This window comes from Sander vitreus, chromosome 4 (assembly GCF_031162955.1).
Source record: "Sander vitreus isolate 19-12246 chromosome 4, sanVit1, whole genome shotgun sequence".
NCBI classification, from domain to species: domain Eukaryota; kingdom Metazoa; phylum Chordata; class Actinopteri; order Perciformes; family Percidae; genus Sander; species Sander vitreus.
Window position 1 is genome coordinate 33,084,117 of NC_135858.1, and position 27,682 is coordinate 33,111,798.

At 45.4% G+C, this 27,682-nt stretch overlaps 1 protein-coding gene across 1 annotated transcript in view; it reads left to right on the forward strand.

The window, feature by feature from the left end:
- Window positions 1-23,753, forward strand: part of LOC144516126 (copine-9-like) — a 348,189-nt gene extending 324,436 nt beyond the window's left edge. Inside the window, exons 17-20 of the mRNA XM_078247326.1 lie at window positions 12,642-12,744; window positions 13,994-14,051; window positions 22,986-23,059; window positions 23,538-23,753. Of these exons, the coding sequence (XP_078103452.1) occupies window positions 12,642-12,744; window positions 13,994-14,051; window positions 22,986-23,059; window positions 23,538-23,753 (451 nt within the window). The remainder of the gene's footprint in view (window positions 1-12,641; window positions 12,745-13,993; window positions 14,052-22,985; window positions 23,060-23,537) is intronic.
- Window positions 23,754-27,682: the final 3,929 nt, after the last annotated feature.

Genomic DNA, 27,682 nt, shown 5'->3' on the forward strand with positions numbered 1-27,682 from the left:
AGGAGACAGGCAGCAGAGTTTTGGATGTATTGGAGTTTATTTAAGGCTTTTGCAGGTGAACCATAGAGGATGCTGTTGCAGTAGTCAATTCTGGAAGTGACGAAGGCGTGAATCAAAGTTTCGACATCAGAGAAGGTGAGTGATGGGCGGAGACGGGCAATGTTTGATGAAAGAAGGCAGTTCTGGTTATTTGGTTGATGTGGTTTTCAAAAGTGAGGTTGCTGTCGAAGATGACTCCCAGGTTAAAGGGATACTTCACCAATTTAGCATTAAGCTTTGTATCAGTAGAAACACGGTAGTATTTTTGAATGACCGTGCTTCCCTCCCCCATGTCATGGGAAGTGGAGCTAACCTTTTGACTGCGAAACCCAAAACAACCTGCATCCAACCTGCATCCTTGTCTTGTCTGTCAATTCTCGCGAGAGCACAATTTGGATTGTGACCGGAAGGTAACGCCGTGTGAGAGTGTAGAGTGAGAGAAGACAGACGGAGAAAAACAGTATTATTTCGAGAAAATGTTGTACTAGTTGCTTAGTTTTTTGTTTCTTATTAGCCCCCTGGTAGCCTTTAGTCTCTATAAAGAGCCAGAATCGACGCAAATCTACGTACCTGTGTGTGGAGTACCGCACATTTTCTACGAGTAGTAAACATTAGCTTCAGGCTAACGCCAGCTCCATGGCTACATCCACACCTGGCGAGTCCCCATTTCCCCACAGGATTTCCTCGTTGCTTGAAAATGCAAACAAAGAAATTTCTGACCTTAGGGAAAACGTTTGTCGACTCTCAGAGGACTTAAAAACCAAAGATGCCTTGTTAACAGCCTACCTGGACGTTGCTCAAAATCAATCGCTCCAAATCACAACTCTCTCGGCGGCTTTCCAGGATACTGCGCTTTGGGACCCATCCGCCTGCCCACATCCATCCTCTTGCTCGACACCGACCATCAGGCCATCCTGGACTAAAGTGGTTTGCGGCCGAAAGAGAGCCTCGGGTAGGGCTCCATCGCCTCCTGTCCTCAGCCTCTCCAGTCGCTTCGATGCCCTGTCGAAGCCGAATGTTTCCCCGGTAACGGCCGACGTGGTTACGCGGGCGAGCCCCACTTCAAAGCCGAATGACCAGCTGTCGTCACGAGAGAGGACCGCTGCCTCGCGCCGAAAACTTCTGAGGGATGCGGTAATCATCCCTTGCCTGAACCGGCCAAATGACAACGTTCCTCAAAAACAAACTCCCCCTCCGAATGGTAAGCAATATTCCTCTTCTTTTCCTTGTCCATCTGAAACCGATAATGCCTGTTTTGTTCCTGCCACCGGCCATTCACGCCCCCGCACTCCACAATAATTATTGGTGACTCCATCACTCGGGATATACGGTTTTTTAATGCTGTCACACACTGCTTTCCTGGAGCCAAAGTTGCAGACATCCTGGCTAAAGCTGTGGACCTGATGCCCTCACTCCCGACCTCTATTGAACGCATCGTGGTCCATTGTGGACATAACGAAATGTCCTATCAGCAGAGTGAGCGCACAAAGAAAGACTTTGGTACTCTCATTGAAGCTTTAAAAAGCACTGGGAAGAAGATTTTTATTTCGGGCCCACTTCCATCTCAAGGCCTTTTTAGCAGACTACTCACCCTCAACACCTGGCTCCAGCATACATGCAGCATCCACAACATCGGTTTTATTGACAATTTTAATCTGTTTTGGGAACGTGGCTCCCTGTTCAGTAGGGACGGGATTCATCCCAATAGACGCGGAAGCCAGATGCTATGTGAGAATCTACGGCACGCCGTGCAGACCAAGACCTGGGTGCAGACCAAGACCTTAGATTGACTCTAAGGTCTGCACCCCGTAAACACACGTACAAGCGCACTTCCCAGTCTCACAATCCCATAAGCTCTCACTCCTTTACAAATAACTGTGCTAACCCACAGACCAGCTATATCATTCCAGTAAGAATCAGTAAAATCAGTAATCACAGGAACAGCACTACACGCTCCTCTGTGCCTTCTTTGGAGCAGCCACCCATCCTTAATCCCATAACTACGGTGTCTGTCCCCCGACTGAGATCAGTAAAATCAAACGTAAACCAGCGAGGTGCCATACATAACAACCTAATTGGAATTAAAACAACCACTGCAACGATAGAACAGAATAGGAGAATCAAATGTGGACTATTAAATATTAGATCTCTGTCTTCTAAAGCAATATTGGTAAATGATTTGATATCAGATAATCAAATTGATCTATTCTGTCTTACTGAAACATGGCTGGGACATGAAGAATATGTTAGTCTAAATGAAGCCACTCCTCCCAGTCATATTAATACTCAAATTCCTAGAGGCTCAGGCCGAGGAGGGGGAGTTGCAGCCATATTTGACTCAAACCTGTTAATCAATCCTAAACCTAAACTTAATTATAACTCGTTTGAAAGCCTTGTTCTTAATCTTCAACATCCGATATGGAAAACAGTACAGTCAATTATATTTGTTGTTGTTTACTGAGCGCCAGGCCCGTATTCTGAATTTTTATGTGAATTCTCAGAGTTTTTGTCATGTGTAGTCCTAAAATCAGATAAAATAATTATTGTAGGTGATTTTAATATTCATGTGGACATTGACAGCAATAGCCTTAGTACTGCCTTCAACTCACTACTAGATTCAATTGGTTTCAGTCAGAGTGTCCATAAGGCCACGCACTGTTTTAACCACACCCTCGACCTTTTGCTGTCATATGGCATCAAAATTGAAGATTTAATAGTATTTCCACAGAATTCCTTATTATCAGACCATTTTTTAATAACTTTTGAATTCTTACTACCCGACTATACAAAATTAAATAAAACCTTCTACACAAGATGCCTATCTGACAGTGCTATAGATAAATTTAAGGAAAATATTCCAACAGCACTTAACTCAACATTGTGTTTTAATATAACAGAAGACCTTTATGCTAACTTTAGTCCCTCCCAAATTGATAATTTTGTAGACTCAAAAAGAAAATGATGAAGCAAAGGAAACTAGCACCTTGGTATAACTCTCAAACTTGCAAATTAAAACAAATCTCAAAGTAAATGGCGTTCCTCCAAACTGGAATAATCTCGTTTGGTTTGGCAAGAGAGTCAGAAAACGTATAGGAAGGCCCTCAGAAATGCCAGATCAGACTATTACTCAACACTAATAGAAGAAAATAAGAACAACCCAAGGTTTCTTTTCAGCACTGTAGCCAGGCTGACAGATAGCCACAGCTCTATTGAGCCATCTATTCCCCTAGGTCTTAGTAGTGACGACTTCATGACTTTCTTTAATGATAAAATTATAACAACTAGGGATTGAATTCATCACCTTTTGCCCTTAACTTCTAACGGTTCACTTTTGAGTGCAGGAGTGCTAGAAAGAACGACAGGACCTGACATATGCTTAGACTGCTTTTTTCCAATAGACCATCAACAATTAATGCTGAAGGTCTCTTCAGGAAAGCCATCTACCTGTCTATTAGACCCCATCCCAACGAGGCTACTTAAAGAAGCGTTATCTGTGGTTAACACTTCATTACTAGATGATCAATATGTCTTTATTAACAGGTTATGTACCGCAGTCATTTAAAGTAGCTGTGATAAAACCTCTTTTGAAAAAACCCACCCTCGATACTGACGTCTTAGCCAACTATAGACCTATATCGAATCTTCCCTTTCTCTCCAAGATCCTTGAGAAAGTAGTCACTAATCAGTTATATGACTTTTTACGCAGGAATAGTCTATTTGAGGACTTTCAGTCAGGATTTAGAAAGCATCATAGCACAGAGACGGCACTGGTGAAAATTACTAACGACCTTCTAATTGCTGCTGACAAAGGACTTGTCTTCATACTTGTCTTATTAGATCTTAGTGCTGCATTCGACACTATTGACCATACCATCCTTTTACAGAGACTGGAACATTTAGTTGGCATTAAAGGAATCGCACTAAGCTGGACTATTGTAACTCCCTATTATCAGGATGCCCCAATAAAACTCTTAGGACTCTCCAGCTGATCCAGAATGCTGCAGCGCGTGTTCTGACAAGAACTAAGAGGGGAGATCATATTTCTCCTGTGTTGGCTTCTCTACATTGGCTACCTGTAAAATCCAGGATTGAATTTAAAATACTTCTCCTGACCTACAAGGCTCTAAATGGTCAAGCACCATCATATCTTGAAGAGCTCATAGTACCTTATTGTCCCACTAGAGCACTGCGCTCCCAGAATGCAGAGTTACTTGTGGTTCCTAGAGTCTCTAAAAGTAGAATGGGAGCCAGAGCATTTAGCTATCAGGCTCCTCTCCTGTGGAACCAGCTCCCAGTCTGGGTTCGGGGGGCAGACACCGTCACCACCTTTAAGACTAAACTTAAAACTCTCCTCTTCGATAAAGCTTATAGTTAGGGAGTAAGGAGTTGCAGCGTTCGCCTAGACTGGCGAGGGAAGGTGTGTAGGGGGAAGGTGTGTAGCCACAGTCATGACGCACCGCCTCCCTACTATATTTAGGGTATGAGGAGTTGCAGCGTTCGCCTAGACCGGCGGGGGTGGGTGTGTAGCCACAATCATGGCGCACCCCAACCCATCTCTGCTTCTCCACGTAGAAAGCTTACATATACTTAGGGAGTAATGAGTCGCAGAGTTAGCCTAGACCGGCGGGGGGAAGGAGTGTAGCCACAATCGCGGAACACAGCCTCCCTATCTCCCCTTCTCTGCAGCTCTTAGTTATACAGTTATAGTTCTAGACTACCAGGGTACCTCCTAGGACACACTGAGCTTCTCTTTCCTCTCTCTTTCCATCTGTGTGTATTCGTGTCACAGAAATGCTTGTTACTAACATCCTTATGTTCTTTTTCCAACTATAGAATAGATCTACGTATCATATAATCAATAATATAGTGAGAGTAGAGGGCGGCAGGAAGTACAGCCCGTTCCGGCAGGGGAGAATTCAAGCCCGATCCGGCACCTCTCTTTAGCCTGCCTCTCTTAGTTATGCTATTTTAATTCTAGACTGCTGGGGAATGTCCTTCCTCCCTATGACACAATGAGCTGCTCTTTCATCTCTCTTTTCATTTGTTCCTTTTATGTGCATCCTTCTCCCAGAAATGCTTGTTACTAACCTAGCTCTGCGGAGTTTACTCCCCGGAGTCCTTATGTTTCTTCTTCACCCAGAATATCGCCTTGGATTAGGGTGGCACCAAGACCTGGGTTTTGGGTGCAGCTGTCGCCTTGGACCTACTACACCCTGCTATGCTCTGCGATTCCCTGCAGTGTCCGGCTGCGTCCTTGCGTCCTACCGCGTCCACCCATGCTGTGCTGTCCCACATTACACCCCGTAATGCCCTGCTGTGCCCTACTATGACATGAACTACTACGACTACCATTGTAGTCATTGTTCCATTATCTTTATTGTGACTATTTCTGCCACTGTTCATCACACCCCCAACCGGCATCGTCAGACACCGCCTACCAAGAGTCTGGGTCTGTCCGAGGTTTCTTCCCGAAAGGGAGTTTTTCCTCGCCACTGTCACAATAGCTACTGCTAATGCTTGCTCTTGAGGGAATTATTGTAATTGTTGGGGCTTTGTCTTACTCTGTCTGTAAAGTGTCTCGAGATAACTCTTGTTATGATTTGATACTATAAATAAAACTGAATTGAATTGAATTGAATGTCCCCCTGAGACCAGAGATCTTTGTATTGTGGGTCTGGAAAAAATCTTCTTCTGTTTTCAACCCGCCCATAGGGGGCTGGACTGCCGTCTTTACACAAAGATTCCCGAACCACGAGCGTCAGCCATCTTGAATCCTTCCTACTGGCTTCTCAGCAGAAAACTTTAGATAGATAGATTTATTCATCCCAAAGGAAATTTTAGAACAACATGCATTCAAACTACCGCACACGTGTACCACCGGGATACATTGGTACGGATCGGAGAATATGCAGGACACTTTATTACAGACGGAAGATTCGACACAGCTTCGCCCGACTGCTATCGAGACCAGCGGTGTTGCTCGATGCCTCTGGCTGGTAAAGGGACATCATCAGCGGGGAACGTTGAACGAGTTTGCTGGTGGAAAGCTAACGCCAGCCGGCCACCTGTTCCATCAATCCTGCTTGCAAGTGTCCGCTCATTAGACAACAAACTGGACTACATCCAACTTCAACGAAACTCCCAACGCGAGTTCAGAGACTGCTGTGTTTTTGTTGTTGTGGAAACATTACTGTATCGGACTATCCAGCTACCAGGCCGGCTGCTCTGTCACCGGGTAAGACTAGCTAGTGGAGGTGGGCCATGTTAACACGGACTGCCTGGTGCAGAAATGGGGTGCTTGTATCCAACTAACTGCTAACTGCTGGTGGAGTTTCTGACTGTTAAATGCCGACCATTCTTCATTCCACGCAAATTTATGGCTGTGTACTCGGTATTTACAGCCCACCAAGCGCTAATGCTAGTAGCTATGTGTTAGCTGAACTTTACGGAGCCTATAATGTGTGTACACTAAATGTAGCCTGTTTCGTATGTCGTTTTTATATAATGTCGTTTTTATACATTTTAAATGTGTAACACCACTTGAGCCACGGTGAAACGTTTTGTGAATATGGTTGAAATGACAATAAAACACACTTGCGTTGAGTTGACCATCTCACTGTCTGTCTGTCTGTAAACAGTAGGCGTGGCTACATTTTCTGGCTTTTCTCGGCCTAGAAGCCACCAATTTCTAAAAAATAAATTCACATTTCTACTACATAAGTGACCCAATTTAAAGATATATTCATCTTTCGGTGAAATATCCCTTTAAGGATGTGTGGGGATGGAGACAGGGTGGAGTTGTTGACAGTGAACCTGAAGTTATGATTGTTCTTTGTGAGGGATTTCGGACTGATGAGCATCAAGTCGGATTTATTGTATTTGAGTTGGAGGAAGTTGGTTTGCATCCAGGTTTGAATATCGGTGAGGCAGTTGGTCAGGGTGGAGGATATAGCTGTGGTGATGGATTTGGTAGAGATGTAGATCTGGATATCATTGGCGTAGCAGTGGAAGTGAAGACCATGTTTGCGTATGATATTTCCGAGTGGCAGGATGTAAAGGATGAAAAGGAGAGGACCAAGCACCGAACCTTGGGGGACGCCTTATGACAGAGGAGCAATGGAGGAGGTGCAGTTGTTGTTGATGTGTATGAACTGTTGTCTGTTGGTGAGATAGGAACGGAGCCAGGAGAGTGTGGTGCCACTGATGTTGCAGTAGGTTTCCAGTCGGAACAGGAGGATGGAGTGGTTGATGGTGTCGAAGGCTGCAGTGAGGTCAACAATAAGAATGGTGAGGTGGCCAGAGTGAGAGGAGAGGAGGAGGTCATTGGTGACTTTGAGGAGGGCTGTTTCTGTGCTGCGAGTGAGCAGAATCCGGATTGAAATGGTTCAAACAGGTTATTGGAATAAATCCAAGCTTCATCTGCTCAAATCTAGACAGCGCTTTTTTGAGTCAGGGCATGAAGCTGGGAAGCTTCTGGCTCATCAGGCCTGCTGAGTTCTAGATACCTCACACAAGACTACCTTAAATGGGTCACCAGTTATGAAAGGGGCGTGGCTTTAGCATAGGGGGCGGGCCAAACCATCACCAATGAAGAAGGAACTCTCTGCTGAGTTCAATGATATCTCACACAAGACTCTACCTTAAACAGTTCAAAAGCCATAAAAGGGGTGTGTGGCCTAAGTACATGGGCATGGTTAAAGTATAGGAAGCGGCTCAGTATCACGTGTAGACCACACATTATAAGTTTCATGTAAATCGGATGATATTTGTCATATAAAGCGGGTTTCCTTTTGCCAGCCCAGCGGGGGGCGCAATGATCAAAAGTCAATTTTGGCCTGTAGATGTCCTCAGGCCTGGATCCCTGTCAATCGTGAGATATTTCCGGCAGATATGACAATGAACACTAAAGTTACAACAACTTCTTTGTTCATCAATAAATGCTCAAAATGGCCACCACGCCACGCCCACACCGTTTGACGAAAAGTTTTTCTTTTAATAACTTTTCATCTTTAAGGTGTTGAGATGTTACACACCATATTTGAAGTCCATTGGATGAAATCTCTAGGAGGAGTTTGTTAAAGTATAGCACCTTGACTTTTGGGCCTACTTCCTGTTGCCACTAGGAGGTGCTATGACTTTGAGCCAATATCGGCCTGTAAATGTTGACAGGTACACTGAATGAATCCTGAAAGTTTCGAGCCAATTGGACAATGTACACTCAAGTTACACCCACTTCCTGTTTCGATAATGAAACACACATAATGGCTGCCATTTAATGGCCGTGCCCTATGACGAAAAGTTTTTCTTTTAAAAACTTTTTATCTTTAATGTCTTAAGATGGTAGAGACCAAATTTGAAGTTGATCGGATGAAATCTCTAGGAGGAGTTTGTTAAAGTACGATGTGTAAATGGCCAAAATCGCACAAATTTTGAACTTTCAATTCAAAATGGCAAACTTTCTGTTGGGTTTAGGGTATGGCTCCAATGAGCTTTTTTGTACGTCTTGACATGCTACATATGTGTACCAAGTTTCGTTAGTCTACGTTAAACGTACTGCAGGGTCTAACATTTCTTAACTTTGTAGGGGGCGCTAGCGAGCCATTTTTGTGCGCCTATTCCTGAAACCCTTCAAATACGTACATTTTCACCAGGATTGATGCGACCACCAATTTTGGTGAGTTTTTGAGTATGTTAAGCCCCTCAAAAAGGCGATTCATTTTCCGGGAAAATGATTCCTTCAGTTTCTATAGGGCCTTCGCCGCTGTCGGCCTAATTAAAATTGTCACAAAACCAAAGTTAGGTAGACTGAGAAGCCGGCTGAAGTGCTCTGAGTCGTGGGACAGCGTTGGTAAGGGACCACTGATAAAAAAAAGATTTTCCACAACTTTTTAAAAGGTTGAAAAGATGCTCTCTCATTTGTTTCCGTTTGGATAGAGAAAACATGAGGGGTGGATGTTGAGACAGACAGGAGGACAGACATAGAGGAATCCAGTAGAGACAGTTTGCCATTTTTCCTGCTCTCAGCCTCAGGCCACACTGAGTGTCAGACAGCAGGGCTTCCTTCTCCCTGCTGGGATCCCAACACACACACACACACACACACACACACACACACACACACACACACACAAACTTGTGTGCCACTTTGGCAGGTGGCATGCCTTTATATTGTAACACTGGTGGCTGGAATACTGGGCAAGTGTGCCGCCACCTGACACAGCTGTGACCCAGTGTGCAGCGGCAGCCCACGGCCGGAGTACAGCACACCAGACCAGCAAGCCGCGGCGATTCCTTAAAATATCCCCCAGAGCTCCGTTCAGCGCGCGCCCTCGACATTGCAAGCCAAGGCAACAGTTGCGTCTGTACAGATCAGAGACTGTATAAGGTTTAGGTTTGTAGAAGAAGTACAGAGACAGCGCAGCAGGACAATCTAGCAGGACATTTGGTCTGTGCGCTCCACTTCCCATCACCGAGGGCACGTGCCGGCTGCTTAGTGATACGCCTTTGGGATTATTTTTGTGACTTTAATTCCAAGCAAAACTTCTCAACTATCAAACAAAAAACACTAACTTAGGTGTTGCCATTAGTGAAACATGTGACACATGTATTTCAGATCATCTGCCCGTCTTATTTACTGTGGTTGTCCCCTGCTCGGACGTTTCTACTGTTGCTCCCGCACACTGTGTGCGTGCAATCAACCCTCTAACTGCCTCACAGTTTTCTGCTGTACTGGTCTGAGTTTTTCATCCACTGCTTTTACCAGTGACCCCTCTGTTCCTCCTTTATGCCCAGCTGTCTTCCAGCAGTTTGAGCCAGTTTCATTCCACCTTCTCTCTGACATAGTTAAGCATCTTCGTCCTGCAAACTGCCTGCTGGACAGTATCCCTGCACGCTTACTCAAAGATGTTTTTAACACTGTTGGGTCGAGTATTTTTTCCTTAGTTAATACATCTCTCAGCTCAGAGTGTGTTCCAGCTGCTTTTAAACATGCTGTTGTGCAACCACTTTTAAAAAATAAGAATCTGGATCCTTCAGTTTTCTCAAATTTTAGACCTACTGTTTTAGTGCTTTTAGATTTGACTGGTGCCTTTGTCAACCGCTCTATCCTTTTATCCCGACTCAAACAAAGTGTTGGCATTACGGGCATAGCCCTCAAATGGTTTGAATCTTACTTGACAGATAGGAGTTTTGCTGTCCACCTTGGTAATTGCTCTTCATCTGCTGCCCCTCTTTCTTGTGGAGTCCCCCAAGGTTCCATTTTGGGACCCATGTTCTTTTCTCTGTATATGCTGCCCTTGGGGTCCATTTTAAAAAAACATAACATTTTATTCCATTGTTTTGCAGACGATGTACAAATCTATTTGCCTGTTAAAAAACAATGATAAGGACACACTTCAGCCTTTGCTTAACTGCTTGAGAGATCTCAAAATATGGCTGGATCTCAATGACAATAAGAAAATGTTAAAACTTGTTGTGTTTGGTCGTGCTGAACATTTTAGTACCTGTGTAGATGCTCTTGGTATTTTAGGTTCCCATATTTGTCCTTTTACCAAGAATCTGGGTGTGATTTTTGACATTTAAATTTGACAAACAGATTAGTTCTGTTGTTAAAACCAGCTTCTTCCAGCTGAGACTTTTGGCTAAGGTCAAGCCCTACCTGCTACGCAAAGACTTCGAATGAGTCATACATGCATTTATTACGTCTGGATTAGACTACTGTAACTCTTTGTATGTTGGATTGGATCAGTCATCTCTTCGTCGGTCACAGTTAGTCCAGAACGCAGCAGGTTGACTTTTAACCGGGACCAAAAAGCGTGACCACATTACACCAATTTTGGCCACGCTCCACTGGCTTCCATTCTGTTTCAGGATTGATTTTAAAATTGTATTGCTTGTTTTTAAGATTTTAAATGGGTTGTCACCTTCTTATTTATTGGAGCGTTTACATGTCCACACACCTGTCAAAGCACTGAGGTCTTCCAATCAGATGCTCCTCGATGTGCCCAGATCCAGGTTAAAAAATAAAAGTGACCGAGCCTTTGCAGTGGCTGCTCCAAACCTCTGGAATAGTTTACCTATTCACATAAGAACATCTCGGACCGTTGAAACATTCGTCCTTGCTCAAGACCCACTACTATTCGTTGGCTTTCAAGTGAAGTTGAGCTTTGATACGTTGACCTTTTTCTACTGTTGGTTATTTTGTATTGTGTATTGTTTGTGTATATTATCATTTTGGGTTTTTTTGAGCTTGTTAAGCACTTTGGTCAGCTATGGTTGTTTTTAAACATGCTATATAAATAAAATTAAACTGAACATGTCTTACCTATTCTCATTTCGCAGTCTGGATTCCCGTTCGGTTGTACTCTGCATTGTTAGACCATGGTGACCACATGGTCAACTTACAGTTTTTTCCAATTGCTAACCCACTAAAATGACATGCATAGCACAATTATTTAAACTGACACACAGAGAGCAAAACCTCTTCTCAAGTCTCCAAAAGTCTAACCACATTTTCTACTTTACACACATTTTGCAATTCAAAATGGCACTTTTTAAATGCACTGAACACGGTTCTCTGCATAAGACAATCTGACAAAAAGTCACATGTTTGCCATTTCAAAACACTGCCATTCAAAATGACACTACATGAGCTAATTGGCCAATATATGTGCCAACTGGCCAAACACCTCAATGGTTAATTGTTACCACTTCAATCAGGAAGTAAGCACTATGAAAAGACCACAGGTGAGCACCTTTCTTTTCTTTTTTTTTTACATTTCTGCAAATCTCTGCATTTTTTCTGCAATTTTCTTTTTCAGTTTACTGTTTTTTGTGAGCATATTTTTTTCAGCCCAATGTAAATATATCTGCTGTGCATATGTTGCACTGACTTGTTTGGTTTGGTGTTTGTTTCAACAGCATGTGTGTGTATCTGCAAATATGTTTGTGCATGTGAACAATCTGAAGAATTTTCTGCAATTCAAACTATTTTAGTATTATGGCAAAGCATACTAAAGATGAGAGTGCTTTTCATTATGCCCAACAGTGTGTAGTTGGTTAGACAAAAATCTGGTAATATGAATGAAGTGTGTGCCATTTGGTGCAAAAGTTTGATTTTGATAATGTTATATGTAGTTTTGGTTGCAGTGCTTCATTTTGGAGGATATATGAGGTATTTTGCAGTTTGGGTGTGTGGTTTTGTGAATTGTGTTAAGTATTTTGATAAAACCAGCCTAGTTTGCAAAATTGTGTATTAGCAATTAGAAAAAACTGTAAGTGGCTCGCATCTCATTAGAAATGATGGCTCTTCTTGGTCTTGATCTTCCTCGTCCTCCTCCTCTTACTCTCACTCCCCTTTCTAGGTCGGCACCCATTGCTTCAAAACAGAAGAGCTCCTCTTTGATCCTTTCACAGCTAAATGTCTGATTGCTAATTGAACAGTGGTGCAGCAAGGTTTGGCCAAGATGCATGTTGGTAATGCAGACATTTTTGGCTACAGTGAACATCAAAGTAGCACAAATTCCAAAATTATTCTGCTGTCAACAAGTTGTAACCTGTGTGTGTGTGTGTGTGCGCGTGCGTGCGTGCGTGTGTGATGCTAGGTGTGCTGCAGAAGTGACTGACGGCTCCCAGTACTTTGTGCTGCTGATGATAACAGACGGCGTCATCTCAGACATGGCTCAGACCAAAGAGGCTGTGGTCAATGTGAGTAGACACTGCACACTGAACACTGAACACACATGTGTGTATGTAGGGACAGCACAGGGATGGCTTCCACATGAACTTCATTCAACTGTAAACCACCACCAGTCAGGGAATATCAGAGAGATGTTTAGCATTTCTTCACAGGACTTTCACCCAGGAAAGCAAGGATCATTTCAAACAGTCATAGCATCAGCAATGGGAATATCGCAGTCTGCACTCAGCCGTATCAAAGCACAAGTACATAACACTTTGCTACAGCGCACTAGTCAATACATACATTTCCCCACCACTGATGACGAAATAACACACATTAAGCAGGATTTCTTCGCCATCGCCAAATCAATTGCGCTTTTAAATGCGCAAAATTTACGGTTTAGTGCAGGTTTGGTAAATACGACGTAAGCCGATGTATCACAGCGTGCGCTTTCTGCGGGTTGGCCATGTCGCTGATAACACTACTTTCGAAAATGTATGTACATCTGGCCCTCTGTGTTGTTTGCAGTTCTTTAAACCAATCCCAATCGTTTTAGGCATTGCTAAGCTCCTGGCACAGAGACGGTGACGGTGGCTCTGCTAAATAGTCTCAGGAAGGACCTTGTTTTGGTAGAACATTTGCACCCTGCAAAAGAAATGCCACATACAATATTAAATGAAGTTAATGGTTGACACAATACAGTAACGTGAGCTATTTAAATTAGCTGGATACATGGTTAAACCTCATTGGCTCTTACCAGTATAGCTCCGTGTGTACTTCGTCCACAGCAATCCCACCAATCGGCCCCAAATCGTCCGTTAGAGAAGAAATGTCCTAAACATATGCTTTGTAAATCTTTACAATCATTCACCTGAAAGAACCAAGCAGGCCTGCCTTGTTGCACGGTCCAAAGTTTCTTCAAAACTTGACATTTTCAGCATGTAGCTTGGTAGCTTGAAGGTTGTTGTTGTTTCCCGAAATGAACCTTTTGTGCGCTCCCAGATGTTGACCAAGAGACTGTACCAGACTGCGGCCGTGCCCACTCAAATGTGAATCTGCATGTTTCCTGCATATGTCACCACGGCGGTAAACACCTGCATTTCGTTCATGAAAGGAATACAAAAACAACAGCCAGTGTGCAAGCCGACCAGTGCAGTCAGGTTGGACAGAAAAAGAACTGACTCTAAAAGCATTTTATTCTCATTACAGCCAAGCATACTCAGGCATATAGTGCACATTCAATCATGACATGCACAGTTTGTTTTTTCTCCACAGGCAGCCTCCCTGCCCATGTCTGTCATCATAGTGGGAGTGGGCCCTGCTGAGTTTGATGGTAAGTGTGTGTGTGTGTGTGTGTGTGTGTGTGTGTGTGTGTGTGTGTGTGTGTGTCGGTCCTGGCGAATTAAATTTAGATTGAAAACAGATATATACACTGTATATATATATATATATATATATATAAGCAATTTCATCACCTGCTTAGCCAAAACAATGGGGGAGCCATTTTCTGTGTTGATTTGTTTGTTCTTCACCCCTGTTGTCAACCACGCACAGGCGGACAATTTGTGCAGCAGCACCGTTTGCAGTCACAGTTTCTGATGGGTCACAGATTTTGGTGTAACGCCTGTCAGCTGGACCCTTCTATTATTAGAAAGCTGAGATCCAGACACGAACAGAAACGAGAAATTCTGGCCCAATGGCCCCGGGAGACACAGCCCCAAATAGAACATATTTCAACCTTGCTTGGCATTTGCTATTACATGTTACCATAAAAACAACAGTGTCTTACCAAGTAACATAACGTTAGAAGCCATCTCTGTCTCCGGTGTTTTTTTATTACAAATCCCAAGAAAAGACTGAATCAACAGTGAATGTATCTCCTAACACAGGCCAAGGACCCCTAACCTGAAAGAGAGATGAGACCCCCCCCCACACACACACAATACATATATTGTATAACATTGAGTTGCATATTAAACTGGGCCTACAATAACGTGTAGGGCAGCCTAAAGACTATACACATACCATTTTCATGGTGCCCAATTTTTATCTTTCACAACCTACCCAAACAACTTTTCAACTAATGTTAGCTAGCTATGTTGCTTATCAGCTCCTTGTTCAACAGAATATAGTAACTTTCACCACTGCTCATTTTAGAAAGGCCCCTGCAGGAAAATGTGTTCTTTGTTAATATGATGTGTGTTTAGATTGGTTGCCCATAAGCCTCGCTTTCACGCTGCAATTTGGTCTGCCACCAGGCATAGGGTGACCAGATTTCCCGGAACTAAAACCGGGACACTTTGCACGTGCACGCACACACTTTTTAACGTGAACATGTGCCAGCCCAGGTCAGACATAGACACAGACAGATTAGACACAATTTTTGCAACAGCACACATAGGCCTACTGCTCACAACATAATGGGGTATCTCAGTTTATATTCATGAATGTTCTTGGTATGTAGCCTACATATCTAAGAAATAATATTAAAAGATATTGAGTAAGTTTCGTGTGGGATCAACCTTATTTTTCAGAATTAAAGCATTCTTTTGGAAAATGCACCCACTGAACTTTGTGAAAAGGTATTTTTCGAACAAATTATTTGGAACTGCTGCCACAGACTTGAACTAAAGTAATGGTAACACTTTACGGTAAGGGTACATGAATTATGAATTCATGCATGAATTAATTCATGATTTGTGCATTACTTCATTCCTTTATAGCTTATGAATAGGGCTGTCAAATGATTAACATTTTTTAATCGCGATTAATCGCTGAATGTCTATAGTTAGTCGCGATTAATCGCATATTTTATCACATGATTAAAATTCTATTATTTTGCATTTCAGAACAGTTTTTAAATACATATTAACTATCAAAAGCAATTGTTACCAGTGTATCTTGATTGGGAATCAAATGAATGCAAAGAAAGTTACTTTATGAACTTGATTTTAAGATTTGTAGTTATTTATTTACTGTAAACAAAAGAAAAATGTGTGTATCTGTCATTATTGCACAATTCCTCCAAGTACCTAACTAAAAAACTAAAAATGCCTATCCTTACTAGAGGCAATATAGTGTTTAGTAACTCCTAAATAATGTTGATTACTCACTGACGTCCAGTGATCACCGGTTAATGAGACAGCGTTTGCAGCACCTTGCAGCAGTTCCAGTTGGGCTGCTTTCTCCGTGTGGTATGTGTGTGGTGAAACTACTGTCTCCCTCGACGGCAACGAGACAGGTCAACCGTAGTACGTCTTTAAGACCCGAGTCCTCTACGATGCTGACAGGTCTGCAGTTAGTTGCCACCCATTTAGCCCGCTAGCAGGTAGCATCACGTTAACTGTACTACTATGCTTAGCTCGTAGGTGGTAGCTCAAGCTTGACGTGCTTCGGTGATATTTTAATTTGGCTTTACACAACGTGCATATGGCTTTCGACTTGTCTACGAGCCGTCCGGGAGTTTTGGAAAATAAGGCCTTATTAATAAATAAACCCATTCAGAGTTATTGCTGCTGTGTTTCTCCATCATGCCTGCAGCCTGCAACAGCAGGATGTGTTAGGAGGAAGTGGCAGCTTGATGATAAGTAACGGTGCTGCAAAGGGTCAAAATAGTAGCCTGTTAGGCACGACTGTTGTATATTTTCCCGTCTGTGTGATTACCTGTCCCCGCCTTAATGTGTTGCACCTGTGTCTCATTGTATCATTATTAGCTTGCTAATAAAACATTGTATTTTACGTACCTGAGTTGTGCATTTGTGGGTCCATTCTCTGTTTGCGTGATAACTGTGAAGTTCCTAATTGGCATTAGTCCAACAGGAGTCTGGGGGGGGGTCGTGCTAGTGACAAGGTTATAACAAATAATTCTGTGTTGATTGACCTTCTTGAACAAGGAGACCATGTATTGACTGATCGAGGCTTCAATTTTCCTGAATACTTTGCCACCAAATGTGTCCGTCTCCACATACCAGCATCTACAAAGGGAAGAAAACAACTGACAGGATTAGAGGTGACACACTCTAGAAAAATGTCACGAGTGAGAATCCATGTGGAAAGGGCCATAGGAAAACTGTATTACTGTGATTATAAGTGTTACAGAATTTTGCGGAACACCCTGCCAGTCAGCATGATCAAACGGAGAAACGATAACAGTCTTTGCACAATAGACAAAATGTTGACTGTTGGTGCAACACTTTCAAATCTGGGAAACCACTGGTACCAAAATAAAGCAGGACTGATTATTACGTTCGTTACTACAACAAACTCTTAATGCTCTTAATCCGGTGTAGCTCACAATACATCCAAAGTAAGCTAAGTTACCGTATGCAACACTTGAAATGCAGAGATGCATCTGTAACTTATTCTCTTATTGTACATGAATGATTTTCTGCCTGAGCAAAACATTCATCGCTACTATATGACCTCCCGGTAACACTAACTCAGTAATACAGTATAGATTCAGTAATGAACACCAACAACTAGCAATAAATCATTTATTGACTGATGAATTTCAGAAAAAAACAGGCCCTGTCCCTTCTGCCCTGCTGGATTGATTCTAGATCTATATATCATAAACATTTGCACATGCTGCACTAATTCATACAGCCTCTTTTTTCTCAATGTTAAACAGTTATCAAATTGTTGTACTTAAAATAAGTCTATCAGTTATATTGTACATATTTGTTTCTGTGTTTACTGTTTATTTCATATCAATGTTAAATATGTTTATGTATGGACCAACCACCAAGGCAAATACATTATAAGTGTGACTTGGCAATAAATAATTTTCTGATTCTGATCCTGCACTGATGAGCTGCTTTTGAGACCATTTCCCTGTAGTTGTTGCTCAACTGCAGTCTTCCCTCTACAAATTCATCCACAAGTTGTGGCAGCATGTGTTTAAAGTAGAAGCTACGTAGCCTTTGCATATATGTGATGGCAAAGTCATTGCCATAAGGCACATCAAGCTCCAGGTGTTGTAGTGGGGTCCAATTAACAAGACACGTACCTGACTTAATTAGTTAATTAATGTATGTGCATGCACTGAGGGTGATGGGGCCTTTTATTTCTAGCAGCTTATTATCAATGATACCATCAGGGCTAGCTGCCAGCCATGGGTCTCCTGCACACACCACCAACCCTTTGTCAATCACTCTGCAGCCCCTCTCTTTAATATGCTCCTTAGCAAGTCCCTCACTTTCCTTCCCATACCTTGTGGCCCCACTCCCCTGAAACCTTGGATACAAGTGTTCAGCAAGAAACTTATCTGGGTCATTTGTCTCATGCTGAAGCACTTTGCTGGCTGTGCTTGCTGTTATGCTGTCACACCAGCACTGGGCTCTCCCTCAGCCACGCCCACTACCCATCCTCCACTCAATCAGTATCATCGTTCACTATCCCCAGCCTATTAGCACTCCTCACCTGTTGCCTGTTTAAGCTTGTTAACTCCACCTAAAACCCTCAGTTGTTGTCTAGTCTCATCACTACATGACTCTGCATGACATACAGACTTGCCCAGTTTTGCTGCTGTGCCAGAGCTTCCTGTGTTTGTTTCCAGTGAGGCTAAGTTTATCTCCTGGGCTTTTTTACTTCAAAGTTTATTGGAACAGTATAACTTGAAGTCTCCTGAGACTTTCTGTATTTTTGACTTTTGTTGCCCTGACAACGACCTTCATTAAAGACATTTGAATGTGATCCTGTGTTCTGAGTCTGACTCCATGACATATGCGCAGCTTGCGCACATCATGCCAGAGTGGTTCTATATTTTGCTTTCTGGGGTTTCTCTCTAGTTCCACCACTTGATCAGATCTCAGAGTAATGAAGGCATCATAAAATGCTGTGCACTTTAGACAGTTTAGAGTGCTACCATTATTCACTGTGGGGCTGAGCTAAAATGCTGAACACATTTGGTTCCTCTCCATGCGCATCCTGCTCTTCCTGGCTGCTGGTGAAAATCTGACTAACTGACTCTGAAGCTGTGTCTGTCTCACTGCTGTCACCCATGGCAGACAAGAGAGCACAATCTGGCACAACTTCCTAAAGAAATGGAGAAAATACCTAATTTACCTTCCCTGCCATATTTATATAGTAGGTTACTGAATCTTTAACATTATGGTTAACTGGTGGATTTGTTAGAGACGTGAACCATAACTTACCTTCAGTGCTTTATAAAGCTTCTTTGGTGACCCATCTGGATTGCCTGATTGGCACCTGATTTGCAGCACCTGTGAGCATGGGCCCTACTACTGTAAGTACAGCTACAGTCAGTAAGTGTCTGCTCCAAGAATCGGCATGCCGTATTTGACTGATCTGGATAGGGCCCTTGCAACTTCAAGCTGATGTTCCGCAAAACCAAGTCATTATTTGGAGTGAGCCCTAGTACCATCTCCAAACTGAAGGCCAAGTTCCATATAACGGGGGATGTCAAAGACAGGCCGCAAAGTGGGCATCCCAAGAAGACAACACCCCAAGACGACTATTTCCTCACCCTGTCAGCACTGAGGTGCCGTAGGCTGTCTTTTACAGATTTGCAGTCAACGTTTGCAGGACGATATGGCCGACGGCTCTCTGCCCAAACAATCCGGAACAGACTGCACGCAGCCAATCTCCGGTCTCATAGGGCTGCCAGGAGTCCTGCCATGAGTGCCCTTCACCGTCAAGCCCGTTTGCGCTGGTGTCGGCAACACGTGCACTGGAACCTGAACATGTGGAGGAACATTATGTTCAGTGACGAGTCCAGATTCTGCCTACGGCAGTTGGATCATACGGTCAAAGTGTGGAGAACGCTATGCTGATTGCTGCACCGATAGAGTAACACCTTTTGGTGGAGGCAGCGTGTGTGGGGCGGCATCTCCGTCACTGGAAAAACAAGGCTTGTCATCATTGGAGGCAATCTCAATGCAGAGAGATATAGAGATGAGATTCTGCAACCAGTGACAATCCCATATCTCCACAGTCTGGGACCGAAATCTATCCAAGATGACAACGCTCTCCCCCACAGGGCAGGGTTTATCAGAGACTACCTCCAGAATGTGTGAGTGGAGAGGATGGAATGGACTGGCAGCAGTCCTGACCTCAACCCCATTGAACACTTGTGGGATCAGCTTGGGTGTGATGTTCGTGCCAGAGTGACCAACGCAACCACGTTGGCTGGCTTGCGACAAATGCTGGTTGAAGAATGGGATGCCATCCCACAGCAGTGTGTGAACAGGCTGGTGACCAGCATGAGGAGGCGGTGCCAGGCTGTTGTGGCTGTGTATGGTTCTTCCACACGCTACTGAGGCTCCTGTTTGTGAAATGAATAAATTGTTAAATTGCCAATATGTATTGTTTCTTCAAACTTCAATCATCCAATCCACCAAACACCAAACAAGTCATTGGCATAATAAGCTGTTTGGCATTGGTAGAGAAGATTTGGCAAATTTTTCATGGGCACAACCCAAATAATCAGCGCTGCTGCTTATCCCAAAAATGCATGTTCCTTACAAATGGGGCACCACTTGAAAGGGGACTAAACAGGCTTTCCCACGGTATAAGATTTATTGCCAAAAAGCATTGTTACCACTGAGAGATAATCTACCAAACACAAATTTCCTTACTTTTTGTGCTAAGTTTAGATATTCAAATATGTGTATCTGACCAACCTCCGGTAAATCAGACAGGTCCATAGACCAAAAAAAAAATTCTCATCATTTTGTCGAACGGGTCTGGTAGTGTAACTTTATTGCATTTGAGTTTGGCCAAGTAACGTTTCTTTTCTTTGACTGGCAACCCCAAATAATACTGGCTAGACATAGTTTTAACTACAGTACCAAGGAGGAGGGTCTCTGTGGACCCCCCCCCCCCCAAACCCCTCCCACATTCCAAGGGGTTTTCCTCCATCACTAGCATGTTTTAACACCTTCTGCCTCTCTTCTCTGCTCTCATGTCTCTGTCCATCCTGTCCTGCTCTCTCTGTCCGCTGTTTGACCATTCCCCCTCTTATACAAGGATGCCCTTCTTCTCCTCTTTTTCCCTGCTGCTCCCATCCACCATCTGCCCTTTCTGTGTGCAATGTGGAGTCTCACCCCGTCTCTGTTCATCATCCTTTCCTTTCCCTGTTCCCTTCAAATTCAAACACGCTAAAGTGAAGACTTTTTCCCTCTTGGGAATACCACACATTGTTTGTCACTTGCTCATCTGATTTGCTTTGTTGATAAACTATGAATAGACTAGAATGTTTTTCCAGTCAGAAACTTTACCGTCCCTTCCTTCCTGTGGCCTATATAGGCACTAATGAAGTTGTTCTACAGTTTCTTCCTCCACTGTGAGAGCAGCAGGGGACAGATGTGCTACAGAGGGACTGAACTCTGTTAGTCCCTGAGGACTGTCAGCAGCTGGCTCTGCACTGTTGTTCCCTCTGGTCATAGTCCCCATGCTGAGGCTTAACTATGAAGAAAACCACCATTTCACCTCTCTATTCTTTATTAAAGAGCTGCATTGTAAGAAGTTTGCTCCTTTGTTCACCTTACCCAAGATAATAAATCAGCGTGTGGATGCTAACACATTATTATATAGAAATGTTTGTTATCTGTTGTAATTGCTGATGTTTCTCCTGTGAGACGTAATTAACTTTTACACTGGAAGTGAATCAATTTAGCCAGACTGCTGTTGGTTTGTTATAATGAATTCCACTAATTAGTAATTTTGTAAAAAGTAAAGGATGGAACAATGAGCCACACTGAGGACTGATAGAAGATCTTCAGACTCTACCACTCACATGCTGACATACTTTATGAGCACTGGACACAGCTTATCCTGATAAAATGAGTATCTAAAGTAATAAAATAAAACACATAACATCTCTCAACTCTCATGGGATTAGGAGACCATGGTCTGAAGTGTCTGTTGCTAACAGTTACTTGGCTGTGTGCACGCGGTCATGATGTGTTGGCACATGTGATGTCGTTGCTTTGTGTCGGAGGAGGGGGGTTCTAGCCTGCTGTATTAGGGTGGGCTGGTAGAAAGAATAGGTGGCACCGAGTTTAGAGAAGTACATTAGTGGCAGCTTCCAGGCCCTGGTCACATGGCACACACATCTAGACTAATCACAGCTGGCCTGGCAACCCAAAGGCATAGGATTTGTTTCAACAAACGTGGGGAGACATATGGGGCCCTATTTTAACGATCTAAAAGCACAGCGTGAATCCACGTTTGCTAGTTTAACGGCAGAAAAAAGGGTCTTCATTAATTCATAGGTGTGTTTTGGGCGTAACATGCAATAAAGCAATCAGACTGTCATCTCCCATTCCCTTTAAAAGCCAGGCACGTTTATACCTTGGCACATTGCTATTATGATGGAGGATTTGCTAAGCAGGAAGGAGAGATGTTCAGGAGAAGAAACTGATCTGCTTGTGCGTGAAGTGAAAGCGCACGAACAGATCATATCATCATACTATTTCACATTGTAATATTTTTATTTTTAATCTTTTTCATGTTTGTGTGCTGCTGTGCATCCCTGTGTGTGTAGCAAGCATAGTGTGCGCGCTGTGGCAAAGGCTAGGAGCATTTTACTAATGCGCTGTTAAAATAACAATGACATTTTGCGTCATTGACTTTAGACCAGGTTTTTCTTGGTCAATGGCGCGATCACTTCCCACTGCCTCAAGATAGCAATACCCCCAGAATGCACCTGAACACATCTCCCTGTAAGACCAGCACGCCCATTGGCCACAGATGGGCGCAGGTGCATTTGCTATTTAAACGACGTGGGCGCTGGACGGGAAATTAACAACTGCGTCATCGGTAGCAAAGACACTTGCGTTGGGCTAAACAGAGCTGAATTAGCAGAACTTCTATGCATTTCTTTCATATCTACTGCAGTCAGATTCACTGTGTTCACTTGGAAGGAATCACTTCACATGGGTAGGCACTTGTAATGACATTTAGAACATGTTAAGAGCCTAAAAGCACGTTTAAGCTTGCCCGGTTTCAGCCTCCTGGGTGCAAACTGTAGCAGGAGGATAACACGGTGTAGGCAACACCAATAGTTGTTGTTTTTCTCGCTACTGACAGCACTCCAAATTTACAAACAACAGAGCTACGTGTTGAAATCGACCGGAATTCTCCTTTAAATGTACACGTGGCACTTCTTTTATGTAAATAATACATTAATTCATTTTAATTAATTTAATAAACCCCTGGACTATAATAGCACAGTTGAGGGGGGGGGGGAGATGAGAGCTGGCTGCTGCTACCTAACAGTCCCTGTTGTGTTTGTTGTCTGCAGCGATGGAGGAGCTGGATGGGGACGAGGTCAGAGTGTCCTCCAGGGGACGCTTTGCTGAGAGAGACATCGTCCAGGTAAAGTATACTCTTTAACACAGCCATGTAACTCTCAGGAGTCACTGCTGTGATGTTGAGATCTGCATATACATTGATACAGTAGATATGTCCTAAACCAGCCCAATGCAACTCAACATGCAGCCAGGTGAGAAACTAGACTGCAGAGAAAGCTGGAGAAGCTCTTATGAATTCAGATCTGATCTGATTCTTGGCATATTCTTTATGTAAGATAAAAAGACACACATTTTGTGTAAAGCAAAAGTTTGTTTCAGTTGTTTGTCATAAATTACGGTAAATTGTATAATTCGTTTTGATCAAAAGGTAAAAAAGAAGCATAAATAACATCTATCTTGCCATGCACAAATTTCATAAATATAAAAGCAGAATTCAGTTGCTGTACCAACAGATTTTCAACTGCATACCAAAACCCTTTACCAATGAGCAGATGTAGGCAGATGTGTCTGTTGTCATGGCTACTCTTCCTGTTCTCGTCCAGTTCGTCCCGTTCCGGGACTACATGGACCGCTCGGGGAACCAGGTCCTGAGCATGGCCCGCCTGGCTAAGGACGTCCTGGCAGAGATCCCCGACCAGCTGCTGTCCTTCATGAAGAGCCATGGGATCCAACCCCGCCCCCCCCTGCCTGCCACCTCACACTCCCCCACAATGTCCGCCACTCTTGCCCCCCCCCCGAAACACAGCATGCATGCCTGAGAGAGAAAGTGTGTGTGTGTGTGTCTGTGTGTAGTGTGTGTGTTTACATCACATCAGGCGGGGATTAGCAGAGGGTTGTGCGGCTGTGTGGGTGTGTCTCTTAGGGCGTTTTCACACCTACCTCATTTGGTCCGGACTTTCGGACTTTTTCGGACGTTTGGTTCTAACCAAAATTGCAGGTGAGAAAGGTGCCTCAGACCACAGTCCAGATCAAAAGACCAAATTTTGGTCCGATCAAAAGAGGTGGTCTCGGTCCTGACCAAACTGAACCATTGTCCGGTTCGTTTATAGTGTGAAAGCATTTTTTGGATGGTTCGGACTTTCGGACGTGGCAGTAGGGGAGAGCAGCAGTCAGTTGAAAAAACTCAGACACAGAGAGAGGATACAAGAGGACGGGGAAGCCCGTCTACAAACCAATCAATTATAAGTATCTGGAGACGCAGCTCACGTATGTGATGACGGCTGTTAGGGATGGCTGGAGAAAATGCGGACCCAAAACGCAGAGGCGGAAACTGAGGATATTTTTGTTTTAATAAACTCAGAAATTGTACAAAAAAAACCCCAAAGAGTCCTGAAAAACGAGCAGGCAAAAAACGGGAAACCAAAAATAAAGTGCAAGAAAAAACAAAAACTCTAACACGAACCAGGAAGACAAACAAACTGGAGACAAAACACACGGGAATACAAAACTGGCTACAAGACACAGACAATGATCTGACACAGGACAAGGGGAACACAAAAACTAAATACACAGGGTAACGAGGTAACACAAGACAGGTGATACAAGGGCTGGGAAACAGGTGAAACACATTAGGGCTGGGCAGAACAATCAAAAAAGGCGGGAAAACACAAGACAAAGTAAAACCAGACTAGACAAGACAGAAAACCAAACTACCAAACCCCCCCCACACACACACAAAGGGACAGATCCCAGATGTCCAAAAGAAACAAAACGAACAGAAACAACCCAGGGAGGGCGGAGGGGGCCCAGAGGAGGGACGACCCAAACAGTCAAAATAAATCAACCCCAGAGGGGCGAGGGAAGGCACCAGAGTCACACGGGGTAAGGGAAATAGAGGACAGCGGGACCCAGGGAACTGGGACAGAGGGCTCTGGGGCACAGGGAACAGAGAGCACTGGGGCACTCGGGACAGGGAACAGAGAGGGGCCACTCAGGACAGGGAGCATGGAGGCCTCGGCAACAGGGGACAGAGTGGCCTCGGCGGCAATAGGGGACAGAGAGGCCTGGTCACCAAGGTGCTGCGGCCAGCTAGTCCAGGGTTGCGGACAGCAGCGAAGGCGGAACCCCTTGGGCGGCCGAACAGGCCATCGAGGACCTTCAGGAGGTCAAGCAGGACGATGAAGATCCTCAGGCGGCCGAACAGGTCGGCGAAGGTAGAGCCCCTCAGGTGGCTGAACAGGATGTCGAGGACTCAGAGGCGGCTGTCGGCGAAGGCGAAACCCCTCTGGCGGCCGTCGACGAAGGTAGAGCCCTTCAGGGCGGAGCCCCTCTAGAGGCTGTCTGCAAAATCCCTCTGGAGGGCGGCGGCGAAGGCAGAATCCTTCTGGAGGCCGGCGGCGAAGACGATATCCCTCTGGAGGCCATTTGTGAAGGCGAAACCCTTCTGGAGGCCGTCTGCGAAAGCAAAACCCCTCTGGAGGCCGTCTGTGACAGCGAATCCCTTCTGGAAGCCAGCGGCGAAGGCGAATCCCTTCTGAAGGCCAGTGGTGAAGGCGAATCCCTTCTGAAGGCCGGAGGCGAAGGCGAATCCCTTCTGAAGGCCGGAGGCGAAGGCAAATCCCTTCTGAAGGCCGGCGGCGAAGGCGAATTCCTTCTGAAGGCCGGAGGCAAAGGCGAATCCCTTCTGAAGGCCGGCGGGGAAGGCGAATCCCCTCTGAAGGCCGGAGGTGAAGGCGAATCCCTTCTGAAGGCCAGCGGCAAAGGCGAAACCCCTCAGGAGGACAGGCAGACCGAGCAGGAGAAGGGGCAGCTGGGCTGAAGACAGGCGACGGGCCAGCTGGGCTGATGCCAGGCGACAGGTCAGCTGGGTTGGGTCCACCAAACAGGCAACGGGAACAGAGGTTGACAGGGGTGCCGACAGGGCACGAGGGGCAGGAGTGGGTCTGACCGAAAACAAGGGCAAAGTCACTGGGGCGGTCTCAGAGACAGTCTCTGGGGCGCCGGAGACCGGCAAAGCCTCAGGGGCAGTCACTGGGGAGGTCTCTGGGGCGCTGGAGACCGACAAAGCCTCAGGGGCAGTCTCTGGGGCGCCGGAGACCGGCATAGTCACTGGCATGAGCACTCTGGGAGAGCGGTCAACGTGGACTCTGGGAGGTCAGTCGACGTAGACTCTGGGATGTCAGTCGACGTAGACTCATGAAGCGCTGTCATCGGAGACTCTGGACGACTGGAAGACTCTTGAAGAGCTGTCATCGGAGACTCTGGACGACTGGACGTCAGCTGAGACTCTGGACGGCTGGACGTCAGCGGCGGTTCTGGGACGCTGCACATCAGCAGCGGTTCTGGGAGGCTGGACGTCAGCGGTAGTTCGGGGAGGCTGCACGTCAGCCAAGGATCAGGGAGGCCGCTAGCCAGCCGGGATACGGAGAGGCTGCTAGCCAGCCGAGGTTCTGTGAGGCTGCTAGTCAGCCGGGAACCAGGGATGCTGCTAGCCAGCCGGGGATCTAAGAGGTTGCTAGCCAGCCAGGGATCTGTGAGGCTGCTAGCCAGCCAGGGATCTGTGAGGCTGCTAGCCAGCCAGGGATCTGTGAGGCTGCTAGACAGCCAGGTACTAGGGATGCTGCTAGCCAGCTGGGGTTCGGAGAGACTGCTAGCCAGCTCGGGGACGCTAGAAAGCTTGGGGACACTAGAGAGCTTGGGGACACTAGAGAGCTCGGAGACACTAGAGAGCTCGGAGACACTAGAGAGCTCAGAGACACTAGAGAGCTCGGGGACACTAGAGAGCTTGGGGACACTAGAGAGGCTGCTAGCTAGCCAGGGATCAGGGAGGCTGCTAGCCAGCCTGGATTCAGGGGGGATGCTAGCTAGCCGGGATTCTGGGATGGGGCCGCTAGCCAGCCCACGGTAAGGAGAGCTGCACGTCGGCCCAGGGTCAGGAGAGCTGCACGTCAGCCCAGGGTCAGGAGAGCTGCACGTCAGCCCAGGGTCAGGAGAGCTGCACGTCGGCCCAGGAACAAAAGGGTTGCACGTCAGCTCGGGAACAGAAGGGTTGCACGTCAGCTCGGGAACAAAAGGGTTGCACGTCAGCTCGGGAACAGAAGGGTTGCACGTCAGCTCGGGAACACTGGTAACACTGGTCAGCTCAGGAACACTGGTCAGCTCAGGAACACTGGTCAGCTCTGGAACAGGCTCGCTGGACAGCACGGGCTCGGGGCCGCTGGACAGCATGGGCTCTGGGCCGCTGGACAGCGAGAACTCTGGGCTGAAGAGAGGGTGAAGCAGGGCATGGCGTCGGGAGCCAGGTTGTCTTCTTCCCCTTTTACGGCCCCCACGGTTCCCAGGGAATATGGCTAGGCGAGTCCCTTCAAAGGTCTGCTTGTTCTTGAGGGTGCCCACAGAGCAGGTTGCCGTTGAGCCGATTGAAAAGTGTTCAGGGGAGCTGCAAGAAGGCGAACTGGACCCTTGTCTTCCACCTTGAAGGCTGGCGGCTTTGGCCTCCTCCGTCTGTCTAGCACACCTAGCCATATACTGGAAGATGGTCAAAAAAGTCTCTGGCTCACCTCCAGGTGGAGCACCGACAGGATTAAGAGTAGTAGGCAGAGGAGCAGGCTGGGAGACAGACAAAAACCCAGTAGTCAAAATCCTAGCAGGCTGAGCAACAGGGAGGCTGGTGGTAGCTAGCTGACACTGAAGTAGGCCGAGAATTTGAAGAGGAGCATTGGTGGAGCAAACAGACTTGGAAAAACAC